This window comes from Artibeus jamaicensis, unplaced genomic scaffold (assembly GCF_021234435.1).
Source record: "Artibeus jamaicensis isolate MK-2021 breed Jamaican fruit bat unplaced genomic scaffold, CSHL_Jam_final contig_540, whole genome shotgun sequence".
Taxonomy (NCBI): domain Eukaryota; kingdom Metazoa; phylum Chordata; class Mammalia; order Chiroptera; family Phyllostomidae; genus Artibeus; species Artibeus jamaicensis.
The window spans coordinates 2,766,152-2,783,045 of NW_026521879.1; the positions used below are offsets into that span (position 1 = coordinate 2,766,152).

General features: G+C 37.0%; 1 protein-coding gene across 5 annotated transcripts in view; it reads right to left on the reverse strand.

Moving 5' to 3' along the window:
- CADPS2 (calcium dependent secretion activator 2) overlaps positions 1-16,894 on the reverse strand; it is a 621,734-nt gene that overhangs the window by 17,870 nt on the left and 586,970 nt on the right. For all 5 annotated transcript variants that reach the window (XM_053669960.1, XM_053669959.1, XM_053669957.1 and 2 more), the window contains one exon: positions 8,731-8,838. In XM_053669960.1, the coding sequence (XP_053525935.1) occupies positions 8,731-8,838 (108 nt within the window). The remainder of the gene's footprint in view (positions 1-8,730; positions 8,839-16,894) is intronic.

The window sequence follows — 16,894 nt, forward strand, 5'->3', positions numbered from 1 at the left end:
TAACAAACACATTTCATAGGTAATCACTATTACCTGTTTTGAAAGGGTACTGCATTTTAGTTCTCCATAGCACATCCACTCAAAAAAATCTGTTTATACCTACTTTCTAGATGAAATATTTTAATATGGAAATTGACAACTTCTTCCAAAGACCCATCTGGTCATAAGAATGTAAGCTCCCTTAGGGCAGGGATGCTGTCTATCTCATTTTACATTGTATCCTCAGCTTATAGAACAGTATGTGGTCTGCAGAAAATGTCCAATAAGAGCTCATGGGATGAGTAAATGATGAGCAGTAAGAGGAGCTTCAATTTCCCATTTTAATTCGAATCCTACTGAGGCACTGTGATAGTGATATCCAATATGTGGGACAAAGCCAGTGCTTGACCTTTTAATCCCGACACCCCCCATTCCTGACACACAGTGACTGGATGGCAAATTAGATTTGTTTTCTAGACCTCATGCGTCCGAAACATGGACTGAGTGAACATTCTACATTAATAATTATATCCATTATAAACCTATAAAACAGGCAGTAAGTGAGGGGAAAGTCAACAAGAAGACCTATGGACAATACACAGAACCACATTTATGAGGCAGACCAACAGTATGAGGCAGTTATGTATTTGAATGCATAAACAGTGATGGCTGGAAAGAATCTTGTTCAGCCACATTCAAATACTGTATCCTATTCCTGATTCTAAACCCTACACATGACAGAGACCACTTTGAGACGTTTCAAAGAATAGCCACAAAGATGATTAAAGGGCTAGAAAGAGGGCCTGTGAAGAGAAGTTAAACAAATAGGGATTATTTGTCCTGGAGTAGACAAGTATGACAGGGGCCTAATGACAGTCTTCACGTGTAGGACAGAGTATTCCCCAGAGGCTGCTGGGTACCTGCTTTTGGTTCTCTACTGAAAAGAAAAGGGGAAAAGGGCTTTAAAAAAGCATGAAGAACTTAGGTGAGGCAGGAGTTAGAACTTTCTTTATTTCAAACAAAATGTTTTGCCCCGATTAAGACGGCAATATTTAGATGGTCATTTATCTAGGGCTGAACTGAGATCAAGAAATTGAGGTCTCTGTCTCAAGTTCAGGTGTTTACAAATATTTTGAAAATTTTCTTTTATAATTTCCTTTCACTGCATTTGACAAGCACTTTGAATGATGGTTTTACCACGGTAGCTGCTTCCTTCCACAGATGTTTTTTTAGTTGACTTAGTCAGTAGTGGTGATCTGGCTGCCACTATGGTTTCCACTTGTGAATGGTGATGCAGGGTGGGCTTGCAGGACAAAGTGGGGTGCCCAACAGGGGAATTTCAAAAAGCCCCAACAGAAAGTAGCCTTCAAGCCATGTGTCCTTTGCTTATGAAGTTAGGTGTGAGGAGGAGGAGAGTAGTAGCTCTCAGTTCTTTGAAAACATCACACTAGTCAACTGATAGAGATGCTGGCCCCAGGGGAGGCCGGGGTATTTCCCCTGAGTCTCTGTGGCCAGTCACAGTGCAAGCATGCAGAGTCACCACGGAAATACCAGGCCCTGTACGGGGAGGCTGGAGTTTCCAGACCATCTTAAATGTGATAGCAGCAGGAATCAACACTAAGTGACTTCTGAAATGCTCTATTTGTGTCTTGTAATAACTTCAACTATTATAACATCAGTAGAGAAAACATTCTAATTTTTTCAGTGACTACTAAGTCTCTGTTATTGGATGAGGGAATGGATGCGAATGTATACCTAATGCATTTGGTGTTCAGAAAAATATCTGGGTGAAAATAAAAGTTTTGCCACCTCCCATTCATCAGAGACAATTTTACCATTGCTATTGCTAAGAGGGTTTAGGTGACCAACAATAATTTTTTCCTTTTCAAAGAGAAATCTCAGATCAGTTCGAATGTGAGCTGTTTTTCTAATCTTGAGCACCATTAAAGGTGAATTAAGGCTTGGTGGAAATCTAAAGAGCATCAGTAAATCTGAGCACTGCTCAGCTTTTGAATTGCTTTTCTTCTCCTCAGTTCTTTTAAATGGTTTTCTATGGCAGGAACATTTTTCTTAATTAGTCACAGCTAATTAGTGTTCTGGCATAGACAAGTAATCAGAAATGTCAGAGCTGCAAGGCTACATCTCCCTAATCCTTTGATAATAATTTAGCCTCCTGGGAGGGCCCCAAGCTGCGGTAAGTAGTGACTGACAATAAGGCAAAATTAGGTGGGCAGCAGACCATTAGGATAGAAAAATAAAAAGCACTACCCAATCCTGCTGAGCACCATCAGGCAACTAACTGCACTGCCAGATGAGGTGCCTGTTTAAGCCTGTGTTGTTAATTAGCTGATTCTACCAGACCTGCCGCATATGTCCAGGTGCCTCATGCAAAGATGGGTATTTCTGGGAATGTGCCAAATGACAATTGTGGTTCATGATCACATTTCAAGAATATAAGTAAGAAGTCCACATATTTCTTGAAGATTCTTTTGAATTATCAAAGAAATAAGATCAACAAGCTACGATGCATTTTCTTGCTGAGTTTCTTTTAGGCAATTAGGTACGCTTCTCTCAAGTTTCTCAGGTTCTAATTCACCAACAGCTTCGGTTCAGATGAGGGCCTCTGCCTGCTCTGAGTTGGTCTGGGCTTGCCCAAGCCGTTTTGGCACACACCATACATCAAAACAGATCCTTTTTAAAAATAAATTCTTACACTTACATATAATAACTTAACATTAAAATAAGAATTATTAACTAAAATGAACCAGACAGCTGTAATTTGAGAGCAGAGATTTGAAAGCAAAAGGAACTCTGAGGGGAAAAAACAGCTAAGGAGCAAGCTCTGTGTGGCATTTACTGAGGCAGACAAGACAAATACCCAACAAGTGTGACTGAGACTATTAAAAGAGGTCACACAACTGCAATTTGAGTACAGATTCTATAGGTAAAACAAAACAGGAATATATACAGTTAAAAGCAAAACAAAACAATGTGTTAAAGCAGCCCCACACAGTGTTGAAACATCTGAGGTGTGAAATGCATGAAATGCTGTTCCTAGAACACAGATATGGAACAGAGTCAAACTTTTTATCTAACTGGAGTACACAGTGAGGGGCCAGGGCAACATAACATGTTTAGAAATAAGTGATCTCAAATAGCCTCAAGTACGTCTCTGAACTTATGTCACCCACCTTTCTATTGCTAGAAAAGAAAAATGAAACTGACGACATGCAAGTGATATTAATGTGTAATTGTGAATACTGACAAGGAAATCATGATTGGACATGATGGGCCCACGGTGAATGTTTCATACTTGAATTCTTTTTATATAGAGGCCAAACCCCAAAGAAAATACTCCCAAGTGGGATTATATACTAACTTATGCCGTCTATGTAAAAACTTACATACATTTTAGAGTGAAAGATCATTGAAAAGAGGAAAATGGCTATGTTTAAATCAACATTCAAATACAAAAGAATAGATCGATAATATCATAGAATTTACAAATGCAAGAAGGCAAAGAGGTTTTTAATCTTAATGTGATTTAGCCTGTCTTCCTAATAAAGAGGCTACTTACATACACAAAGAAATCCATTCAAAGAATATTACTGAGAAAGTAGATGGTCAGTTCAAAATACACGCACTGAGGGTGCTATAGAAAATAGGGTTCTTACCCATGTTCTGCAGGCTTCACCTCTTCCTGGAAAATCAACATGACAATACACTGAATCTTTAAATAACTTAAGAATCGGAATCTTACTGAGGATGAATACATTCTCAAATTAAAAATTTGAGCATTGGTGTGAAACACTAAACTCAAAAATTCCGAGCATTTTCCCCTTTTCTTATTTGGATGTACAGAGATAAACAAGAGCGCAGAAGTGCAAAATTAGTTTTTTTGAGAAGCACGTTTACCTGTAATAACCCCCCCCCCGTCCCCCAACTCACTTACGTAGTTGGCTACTGAACTCACTTACTTAATTGAGGTCAATTTTACTTGAAATGTTTAATTTAAATTTTCTTTACTGAATTCTTTTCAAGGAAAATCCTAAGAAATTAATCTGTATGAAACACTATTCGGATGAATGTAACTATTAACCATCATTTAAAGAATTATTTTTAATTATACAAGGTATTGTAACAGTATTTTTTAAAAATAGAGTTGAGATGAAACTCCTCAACAATTAAATACTTAATCAGTTTATAACACAAGAGAATGTTTAATCTGCATGATTTGCCAATTAAATGCTGCACCCTGATGTGTCTGCAGCAACACGAGAGCTAAAATGAAATGGTTTCAAAGGGGCTCAAGGTAGGAAACAACTAATAAATGTACAAAGTTTACAGGGGCAGGTTTGGTGCACTTTAGTCAAACCCTCGGTTTCGTAATGTTCTAGGACATTAGCAAATGACCGCAGAGGATACTCTTGTGGCAATGACTGTAGATGCCAATTTTGTCTTGTACACTAGTGCTGCCACTTCCCAACGAGATCCAAAGCCTGCAGGGAACGTTACCAGCCTCTCTCCTGACTCAAGGGCGCCTTGAGTGGCTGACTCTGTGTCCTGGCACCAGAGAGTGGGGAGAACACTAGAGTAGGCATTAAGGAAGGGATTTCAGAATTAGAAAAGCTTTGCCATACTTTCATATTGGGGTTAGACAAGTTGTAGGTGATTTTGATATGATAAAAACTGTAAAAACACTGTGGGCAACGACATTTTACATGAGAAGAACAAGGACCCCGGGGTACCAGAGATGGCCCACGGAGCCGAAAAACCATACAGTGAATCAGTGACCTCCTCACACAGGAAAGCTTCCTTTAAGAAGATGCACTTTTTTAAACTGAAAAAGGAACTTTAATCTGTAGATTTGAAACTCAGCATGTATACCAATGACTAGAGAGAGGCACAGACGGTCTCTGATTAACATATTTTGTTCATTCAGAAAATATAGCATGAATACAGAATATATGAGTTTCAACTGTTTTTTCAAATTTGGGGTTCAGAACTATGGTGGTAGATACATAGAAAATGTCACATGGCATGGATATTCTTTTATATAGAATCTCTTTTCTACCTTCTTATCCACTGAACTTGCTATTGCTTCTTGTGTGGCGTACCCTTCTTTCCCCTGGTCATCACGGAAAAACTTAAGGATTGCTACTCTGTTGTATAACACTCAGCATGCGACCAGCTGGTAATTTCAGCCATTGTGAAAATTAGACTAATTTAATTTAGGTGGTTTAAAATATGGAAAGGATTTCATAAACTCCTTGGAGTTTTGGACCAACCCTTTTCAGTTTATGTGTACTAACTATACTGCACCGTACCCAGGGGACATTAACTTCTTTAAACTCACTCAAACAATTAATGGCAGAACTGGCTAAAATGTAGGTTTCTGAATTTCTGGCCTAGCCCTCTTTCCACAATGCTTTACCATTTAAATTTTGTAAGTATGGACAATGATAGAGATAGCATGGACTTTGAATCTAGATAGATGCAATTTCAAAGTCTGATTCAACACTTAAGTCACTTATCTTCTGTGAATGGGAGATTCCTTAAACTGAACATGGGGATGAAATGAGGATGGTGGCATCTAGCCTACAAGGTTAGAAATGACATAGGTGAAGCACCTAGCACATGTACATGGAGGTACCCCAGGAATGGTAGGGGTGATAGCTAAGGCTTTTATTACATTTTTTGATAACTTGGAAAGATTAGTGATGTATTGGGGTGTCCAAAAAGTTCATTTAGTTCTTTCTGTATGGTGGCTCTAGTAGTGCTTAGTTGTCTTTAACGTTATTTAAAATAATTTTGTTAGATCGTATTGTGACAGCTGTCATAACAGTGTGCATTAAGAAAACATCAAAATTGGTGAATTTTTGTGCAGCTATTTTAATATTGAAGATGGAAGCAGATATGCAACATTTTCAGTATATTATGTTTTGTTATTTCAAGAAAGGTAAAAATGCAACTGAAACTAAAAAAAAGATTTGTGCAGTGTATGGAGCAGGTGCTGTGACTGATTGAATGTGTCAAAAGTGGTTTGCGAAGTTTCTTGGTACTACTGATATTTGGTCAAATACTTCTTTGCTGTGGGGTTGTCTTATGCATTGGAAGATGTTTAGCAGCATCCCTGGCCTCTACCCACTGGAAACCAAAAGCAGGAGATAGCCGACATACTCAAAACATCCAAATCAATGAAGTTATTGGTGAAAATGAAATATGTGTCTTTTCTTTTATGGAAAAAACTAAAGGGACTCTTTCTGCTGACCCAATACCTTAAATAAAGCCGGTTCCTTCTATTAACAGTATCAGTCCGCATCACTTATTTACACTTTTTTGAAGTTATTTTTGTTTCCAGTAAAAGTTTGTAAGCTTAACCACATATGGAGTGAAGTAGGGTGTCTTGAGATTTGTCCTATTACTAACTTTTTTGATCTTAAAGGACACTTGCAGTTGTAGTATGTCAGGAGTTGGCGTGTATGTGCGGTGCACACACACATGGACTCATCGTCCTCTGCATCAAAGTCAGGGGGCTGCACTGCCTCACATAGTCAGAAAGAACTTCAGTTAGAATTGCAAAAGTTTGTCCTGATGCCTGAATAAAACTGTCCTCTTCACTCTTTTATCTGCAATAAACTAAGGGTGCTAACAGTTTATAGGGTCATTATTTTCCACATTTTTTGACACCTAACAATATTATTTTAAGCTCTAGCCAAGCAGATTTCCAATAATTATATAATGTCTCTCAGTAATGATCTGTTGCTTAAGATACACACTGTACATTACCTTTCAACACATACTTGATAACCTCTCATTTATTAACTGTAATTGAGGCAAATTCAGTCATGGCTAATTAGGGACTCTTAGTACCCCCTCATACATGTTATTCTTGATGACATATCAATAGAATTAGTCTACTTTTTATTTTTAATTACAGTAATAAAAATGTAAAACTTAAAAATATTAGAATACTTAAGGACATTGTAACCATTTTACAAATAACAAGTCTGATGTTCTACTGGGGATATGCAAAATGACAAAACTTTCGTGAATAAGTGGAATGGTTTCTGTCAAGGGCTCCCTTTAGAAGTGAATCCACAGACACGTCAGGGGTTTGGGCATCGGAAGGAAAGTGCATATAAACCAGGACAATTAAACTGGCACCTCACTTACTGTTGGCCTCCCTGCACCCACCTGTTAGCATCGGTTGTTACTGTTACCACACAAAAGTCTTCAAAGAAGTTTGGTGAATAAAGTGGAATTGAAGTGGGGACTATCTTTATAGAGAATAAATTCTACCTCTGTTATGAATGATAGAAAGCTTTGCGATAGATAGGTCACCGAGACAAAAAGTTGAAGATGTTAAGAAAGCACTCACACACGTCTATGTATAATGATCTATTTCCAGAATGGCTCTACCTTCCTTCGCCATAGAACACGTGCTTTCTCTATACTAAAAAGAAACATAATGGGAATAACATCAATTCAATGTTCCTTCTCTGTTCAACATTTTTGAAAATTACCACATAAGCAAAAAAAAAGCAAGAGAAATTAGAAGTGAAACATATGTTGGTAAATTCAAATCAATACCAAATGAAAGCAGAAGTTGCTAATATGGTTTCAGTATTTTGTAAAAGAGCCAGCTGGATGGATGGTAATTTTTGTACCCCCGCAGGGCATCAAAGCTTTAGGAAATCATTCTTTCACACATATTAACACTTAGCTTATTAAAACAGATGATACTTTTATTGTAAAACAGCCTGGGTAGAGGCTAGAAATCTGAAGTAGGAAAGGTAAACCTCACTCTGACCACCCAGTCTGACAGACAAGGGAGCCCTGCCATGACAGACCACGGCAGAGATGATGACGTAGCAGGACCTTCTGTAACTGTCACAGCTGCAGTGTCACCATGAAGCCCGTGAATTGTTGTTGTGAAAACATTTGCAGGAACTTGCATAATTAAATTAAACTGCCAGAAAAGCACTTCTAAAATGCAGAGATGTACATAAATACAGTTCAAAACAAATATTACATTTCGGAAACAGCCTTGTGGTGAATTATGCAGTTATGTCACAAGCAAAGTACCACTTCCTTTGAACTGACTGTTAATAACTACAAACGAATGACTAATTGTTACTGAAATCCAGGGGTGCTCTCTCAGTCTCCTTTACAGACACCCAGGAAATGATCTGCTGATCCCGGCACCTAAAATCATAGTCCCCCACTTCTAGGAGTTGCTATACCTAAATGAAGACTTTCATACTAACGAATCTGCAGTATTATATGTTAGCATACATGAGTACTGTAAATTAAGAGAAAGATGGTCAATAACAGCAGAGTGGCAGATATTTGGCTTTAGTGCAGCTGATTTCTTTATTTAACAGAATATTTTACTTAAGAAACTTACAGTAGGGACCCATCCATTACAATCAGATTCTGTTTATGACATGCTACAGAGGCAAGTGAGATGATGCTGTACACAGTTGTAAACTGATTATCATCTTGCTTGTTAAAATTAACCTTAGAAGGTTTTTGAGACTCTCATTCTAACAGTGACAGTTTCTATGTACAAAGAGAAGCCAATTAAGGCTTCTGTCAGCAGTCAAAGAAATAAAGCTATCAACTATAATAGCTGCGTAGAAGAGAAAGAATCAACAAAGGAGAGTCTGCTCTGCAAACTCATCAGAACGTAACTGTTTCCTTCACAGTCCCTGGAATGCCAGCACACCTGGCAGAGCAGCTACTTACATCGAACAGCTTTTCTATATACATTTCTTCATTGACCTTTTCTCGAAGGATGTCCTGATTTTGCCGAACAAACATAATGTAGGTGTCTGCCAGGTCCATCCCTGGTTTCTGTCATGGGGAGAAAATAATATTAGATCTTCAGCATGAACATACTTATCAGAACTCCGGAAAACCACTCACTATATCATTTCAAAAACTGCACTGGAAAAATATGCTAAAGCCCAGATCAACAATAAGGACCTTCAGTAAATTCCATAATTAAAGGAAATAAAAGTTTATCACTGATGTCAATCACTTGAGGTCACAGTTTCTCATCATTATTAAAATTATTAGAAATATGTGGTTGTTATGCAATATCCTTTTTTTAAGTGGCTATCCTGACAGGTCGATATGCCAAGCAGTACATGAATGAATTTTTCAAAAAATTTCTACATGCAATAATCATTTCCTAATTGCAAAAACAATTTGCTTTCCATTGTGTCTAGCAGGTTTATCTATATATATATTAAAAATGAATTATATTAGCTTTCCTTGATTGCCTTCCTCAACCACTAGAGTGCTCAAGGAATACAAAATAAATTTTTTACTAACTTGAATAAAACATTATTAGGAAGACAATGTATAAAAACATTTAATGTATTACAAAATAAAACATAAAGCAAAATTTTATAATTTATCCATTGCCTCCATTTATATTTATCAACACTATCTCAAGGACTTATTTTATTTTAGAAATACAATAAGCATATTAGTGAGGAGCCAAAGGTATGGATTAGATAACTTTCCAATTATCCAACATTTGGTGTCTTCTAATGCTAGAGGAGATAGAGCAGTCAATGTAATTCCTCCTTGCTATAAAAAATCAGTGCTAGGAATGGGCAAAACCCGAATGGCTCCTAATGAGTTTTCCTTCTGGACTTTAGTTCTCTCGAGTTTCATATAGCTGACTAGTTAATAAAAATGTTGATTTGTATGATACACACTTGGGCTTGAGTCTTAATCTGTATTTACTTATTTGTTCAATTAGAATTGCCATCAATAATAACTAAATTATAGAAATGATGAAAAATAAGTTAGTCTTGTATCATTTCACATCCACAGAATACACTTATAAACTCTATTGACAGACTTATTTTGCAAAAGTAAGTGTTGCAAGGAAAGGAGGTGAAAGAGGATATGGATGATTTAACTATTATATATTATATAACAAATGGCCAATTATTAAATATTAATAGTTAAATGATCCATATCCTCTGGGAAAACAACTCAAGGTATACATCTGAACGATGTTATGATGCTGGAAGTGCCTTCTCCTCAGATGAAGGACAGTTCTTACCCCATTTTGGGGGGTATATATTATACACAATGATAAAACCCCCCATCTCTTAACTAGTGTGCATTATAGGCAATGAACACATCTCATTAAGCAAAGTTTGATTTTTGGTAACAAAGTTATTTCTCAGTAATGAACATCACAGCAAGTTTTACTGCTTTTATATTTAGCCTAAAGGGAAATATATACTAGATAAATTCAAGGATTCTTTCAAACATGACCCTCATATAACACGGAGGACCACGGCAGTTGCTCAGAGCCCCACTGAAGTGGCAGTTCAGGAACAAAGGAAAGGCTTGCCTTCTCCGCCATTTCTCCCCACCCAACCTCATTTTTACTTCTGCCTTCAAAGAAAGTGCATGCTTAGAAGTTGAATCTGGCCCATCGCCTGCCCCATCAGACTCACTGAAACTAAGTTACAGCCAGGAGGACTGGAGAACGATGACTTTATAAACACTTGCCATGCACTCTAAGGTATTCTTTGTCTCATTGATTCCTTTCAAGATAACGCTAGACCTCATGAAACACTGCCCAGGAAGAGTTTATTTTCTACCATCTAAAGCTAAGAAACATTTTACAGTTTAAGCCTAAAAGAAAACTAAATGCTGTTCCCTTTGGCAGACCCAAACGATGTGATACAGAAGTCAGTAAACTGAGAGAATTCTACAGCTTTCTAAGGAAATAAGAATCTCTGATTGAGGGTGTGAGGTAAAAAGTTTATTTCAACAAATTAAATGTTTGTCTTTTTTTCTTTTTGAAATTACATTTTCTCTCCTTCTGGCAAATTAAGATCCACTTGTCTGGGAAACCAAACTTAGAATTCTTATATTCCTCATTAGCATTATTTCTTCCTCTATCTTTGAGCTGTTTACCTATTCTAGAAACTTTGACATATGGGAATTTCACACCTAGTGAATATATTTTCATGTGGCTTGTGGCATGAGACTATAATCATTAAAAGAATATACACAAGTGAGAGTAACTGCAACAGCTGGTGACATCACCAATTAGAATCGTAGTTCTTTAAAACACTTTATCCTTCCTTTGCTGTATGAAAGGTAATTATCTCTGATAAATTGCTGAAAAGATGTAATTTTCCTTTTAAACAGTTTCTACTTACAGTACAAATGTGTTTGGATAGAAGACATTACCGCTGGTTCAGTGCTCCTTTCTGTGAAGACTGTTTTATGGCAGTAAAACTTATGTACTTTGGAAGTCACTGTATCTAATTCCATAATTACATGTTATCTTGTTAAGAAATGAAGTTGAGTTTAAAAAAAAACAAAAAAATAACTGAACAGATCATGTTAAGTTTGTTTTGGGGGGTGTAAATGAAAAGAGTGTGCATGACTGCATTGCAGAGTCAAATGCTACAAATTCTGGTACAAGTTAGTGTCCACCAAACTTAACCACCAATTTTACTAAAGGAGTGGCCTGTTAAACTTCAGCAACTGTGGATTAGGATGAGTTTGTATCAAAAATTTTAGAGAGCTATATTTAGAAATATTTTCTACATTGGTAATTAAATTATAGTGTTCCTAATGAATATGAGAAAATAACAATTAAAAACCACACAGCAAGCACACTATGTCTTAAATATCACTTAGAGAGAGTAAATGTTTTTTTCACACTTGCATTTGAACCTCTCAGAGCCTCTGGTCCACTAAGCATTAACTCCTCTCTAATAAACATTAGGGTAGTAATTTCTAAATCAAATAGGAGTTCCTAAATTGTTTCTAATTCAATTCAGAAAGCAACAGAATTTGGCTAACAAAGTTGTAATAAAAGGACACACACACAAAAACCTAGAAAAATTCCTCATAACCATAAAGAAATCAATACGTATCAAAGGGGATGAAGTATGGTAAGGTGAGTTCCTCAGACATCGGCTGCATAAGGAACAGAATATACCAGTTGAGTGAATGAGTTTAAGTAAGGGTGCAGACTTCAGCAAAATTTCTTTAAGCGTTAATCACTACTTAACCTGGTGAGATGAACATGCTGTTTAAAAAACGAGAAAAAAATCCTTGTTAATTATATGCTGTAAATGCTCTGACTTCCTGCCACTACACCTAATCCCACAGGTGCGAGTCTCGGCTTCCCCCATTCATGGGGAGGTGGGTGCCATGCTGCCAGTCATTTTCCACAGCAACAGATTTAGATGCAGGAGAAGCCGCTTAACCTTCCACTGGGGGTTAACAATACACTAGGCGAACACTGTCATGGTGTCTATTTAACAAGGAGACAATTTTTTCACTATATTATTCTAGTTTCAAACATTAACTAGAAGCTATAGTATAAATGACTTAATTTAAAAGTGCACTTCTCATAATCTAGAAAAGCTTGCCTTAAAGAAACAATCAAGAGTGAAACGGTGATATTCCAACACGTTTGGAATAATCTGCCTGCTTCATAAATGAAACACCCGCACCTGGTCACTATTCCCATTTGGAAAAAAATGAATCTTGTAAGATTTAAAACAATACCCTGTCTTCTCAATCTGAAATTGTCATAGGAACAATTTATATCTTGGTCCAGCATTTCAGATTCAGAAATAAGCTATGATTGACCATCAAAGAACATAGGACACAATGCTACCAACACAGAACTTATTTCAGGTATTGCTAAAAACAGTATTTTTCCTTTGCTATTTAATATATCCTTTATTACTTTGAAATTTATACAACAATTTCTATATTTTATATGAATAAAAATGTTCTTAAGGTTAAGTTTTCAAAAGCATTTGGAGCAATTTAAATAAATTATATGTTCTCAAGTACTTTAATAGAGGGTTTTGAGTATAGATAAGGATTATTTTGTAAAAATATATTTTTGATGTTTTCTACAAAGTTAAAAAATTATATTCACACAGAACAGAAGAAAATACATAGAACAGAAGTTTTTAACTAGATTCATGCCAACTTAAATATTATATAAGCCCAGGAAGAGAAATGATTCACAAAAAGAAAGATGAGAGAAAGGATGAAATATAAGCAATAAGAAATTTACAAGGATACAAAGCTTTCAATATGACTTAATAGTAGTTTACCTATTTTTTAAAAATTGTGGATAAAAAAAATTTCTCATTGTTCTCCAGAAAACTTCTGAATTATTACTTCAAGCAGTGAAGCAGCCACAGAGTCACCTTTCTCTTTGTTAAATTTAGCAGCATTGCAAATTCCTCTAATTAACACTGTTATGTATTTTGTCTCCAAATTGGAAAAAAATTCTGACTTTGGTACCCAGATCCTTTTGAAAACATCTTTTAGACTTGGAGGACGTAATGTGTGTCTTGAATGTGTCCATTTCATTCAGTCTCATGTTTTCAAGGGAGAGAGGTTCCACTGCCCCAGAGTTTTGATCTGGGAAAGGCTCTTCTGTCTGCTCCCTGTGAGTATAGTCAGTAAAAAGCACATCCCTCCCATCATGCTGTCTATGAGCGTATCTGCAATCAGAGTCTGCTGTAGTTAATGCTCCTATGACTTAGGTAGTTGTACTGAATTCATACTTAGTAGTCACATGAATGCTTCACACGATTTCTTCTAAATAGTGACACCATTTATGCATTTGTAGATCTAAGCATGAGTATGTTTAAACATTTTTGTTGTATCACTTGAGGAAAGCCTTCCAAATAGGAGGTTATTTTAAATATTAAGAGTAATAATGAATGATAGCTTAAGATATTAGCCTCCAACACATAAGGAAAAGAGGCAGGTTGATTTTCAACTGAGGTTTAGGGGTTCAATTTTAATCTTACTGTGCCTTGACTATTTGAGACTAGAGCATCTAGTATCTCTCTTGCTATTTCTAATCTATAGTCAGGATCACTAACACCTAAGAGTTTAGAGAAATAGCTGATGATACATGTGTACCAGATAAGGAACGTGCTAATGTGTATCACATACTAGCTTTATACTATTATTTTCATGAGTAATGGTTGTAATGATGACAAAGGTATTAAATCTACCAGTTTATAATAATGTTCACTAACCTTTCTCTCATCTATCTACAGATGTCACAAAGTCAACTACAGAAACTAAAGTGAAGATTTGAAATGAAACTGAAATGATGTGGGTATTATCTCATTTGACTTTTAAAATTTATATTGCCTGGGATTGATTTACTCAGTCCCAACTTGGAACCTTTCAGATTTTGGCTTTGAGGAGACCTGAGGCTGCTAGAATGTTAGGGTCCAGGGGTAGTCTATGGATTTACCTTATGTGAGAGAGATGAGCCAAACATGCACAAAACAAAGGAACAGAGATGAGAGAAACAAACTGCTCATCGAGAAAGCACGATACACAACCTCCTCCCCTCTCGTAATCTGGTTCTGGTGTGCACCACTCCCTCTCCAGGTGAGTATCTCCCAGGGGGCAGGAGCTCTGTTCCCCAATGTTCTGCCTGGCTCTCATTCTGACGTAAGACACTGAGTATTTGAGTAGCCTTATCTAAGTAATAAATAATAACAGAAGCAAGAAAGCAAAGGGGGAAACACTGTAATGAACTAACTAACTGTATCTTTAAAAGTCAACATTAATACATGCAAGGTGCTTAATCTAAAATAAAAGGAAAATGAATTAAAAAACAATCTACTATTTTTCATACTTAGGAAAGAAACATTTATCTTTTGGGAAATACTCATGTCTGAAGCAGAAGAAGCTGCAGAGAAATGCATGGGAGCTGGAAGCACTGTTCCAGGTAGGAGAAATAGCAACCCCATTTATTACAATAGTGCTTTCAGCACAGGGATTACACATCTATCCTCATTGCCAAGGTGGGAAAATGGAAGCCCTTGGGGCAGGAGGGACTTGAACTGAGATCCTGGACTCCACATTAAATCAGTACAAGACCGAGTTGAATTCAAGCCACATCTTGGGGAGTTGGAGTTTAGAAATCTTTGGCAAGTGTCATAAGGAAGACAGAACACTTAAAGAATTATTAATGAAAACGATAAAGAGAAGTTATTTCCATCTCAGGACAGATAACCAGGGTCAGGCACTAGCACTGTAAAGCCAAATGAATAGGAATTTCTCCTTTGCTTCCACACTCATCGCCCTTGGCCTTTTCTTGGTCACAGTAACTCTTATCATGTCTTTCGGGTTTCCGTAGCTGTGCCACCTCACTGTCTAGCGTAGAGATCATATGCAATGGGTGTGGTAATATTAACAAGACAGTTTTCAATAGGCATTTTGTGCACACACACAAATATACACACATACCCAAATGTCCCATAATTAGTATGACTTATGGAACAAAATTCCTGAATTAGAGTTGGAAAGGACCTTAAATATCATCTGACCATATTCCCACATGATGCAGAAATCTTCAGTACCATCTCTAGTAAATAGTAGTATAGCTTCTACAACAACATATCATCTTTGTACACAATTTATTTTTGAAGTTCTTTCCTTAACTAATTTCAGTTCTGCCTCCCAGTAGATTTTAGTCACTGTTCCTAGTTTTAGCCTCTTGATTGAGTAAAATAATAAATTTTTAGAATCTGGACACTAGGTTTTATTATAATTGATAATAATATACTGTGTGATAATGCCTTGACTGGTGTAACTCAGTGGATTGAGTGTGGGCTGGGAACCAAAGGGTCACCAGTTCGATTTCCCATCAGGGCACATGCCTGGGTTGCAGGCCAGGTTGCCAGTTGGGGGTGTATGCAGGAGGCAACCACACATTGATATTTCTCTCTCTTTCTCCTTCCCTTCACCTCTCCTTAAAAATAAATAACATCTTTTAAAAAGATGTGTGATAATGACTTACATTTATTGAGCATAAATTTCATTCCAGGAATGCTGAAAAGTGCTTAACAAGCCTAGAAGAGGTATAATAATGTCTTCAGTTTATAGATAAAACACTGGTGTTCATATGGGTATATGCACATGTCCAAACTCATAAAATTGTATATATTAAATATGTGCAGTTTTTTAAAAGATTTTTATTTATTTTTAAAGAGTGGGGAATGGAGGGAGAAAGAGAAGGAGAGAAACAACATGTGACTGCCTTACACATTGCCCTCCAGCCCCCACCAGGGACCTGGGCCACAACCCAGGCAGGTGCCCTGACTGGGAATTAAACCAGCCACCCTTTGGTTCATAGGCTGGCACTCAATCCACTGAGCCGCACCAGCCAGGGTTAAGTATGTGCAGTTTTTAATATATCAATTACATCCCAATAAAGCTGTTAAAAAACCAACCTGGTACCCAAAGTTACACAGATACTAAGTACAGTGATGGAGCAAGAATTCCAGTACAGGCAGCCTGGCTTTTAGTCTGGGTATGTAGCTTCTCTGTGGTGCTGCCTACGGGGTTTTGTTGTCTGTTTGTTTTTAGCAGCTAATCCACATTATTGTCTCTCATGGTTTTCATACAACTTTTTAACATACACTGCTATCAGCTATGTCTACCCTATCTTACAGGTAGGCAACATTTTTAGGAGGGCAGTTTAATTCTAATAATATCCTTCAATCTTCCTGAATATTTGGTTTTGGCCTAGTGTTCCTATCCATGAAGCTAATATGAACAATTTCATGCTGGCGATGCATCTCACGTACTAGCTTGCTCTTTTTTAGGTCGAAGCTCCCTTCTTCTAAGTTACCGCTGAACTTCTAAGTTATCCCCTCCCAGTCTTGCTTCTCTTATATGTCCAAGGTCTTGGCCACATGAACACTCGATGCTTCTTTGGGGGTGGGGGCCTGAACTGCATAACTACAACAGGAAGTCCTCTTCGGGACAATACTGTTTAATCAGGAGCAAATCTATCGAACCATCTAAAGGTCACAGTTTTTACCTTGATCAGAAAGATGTCATGGATGGCCCTACC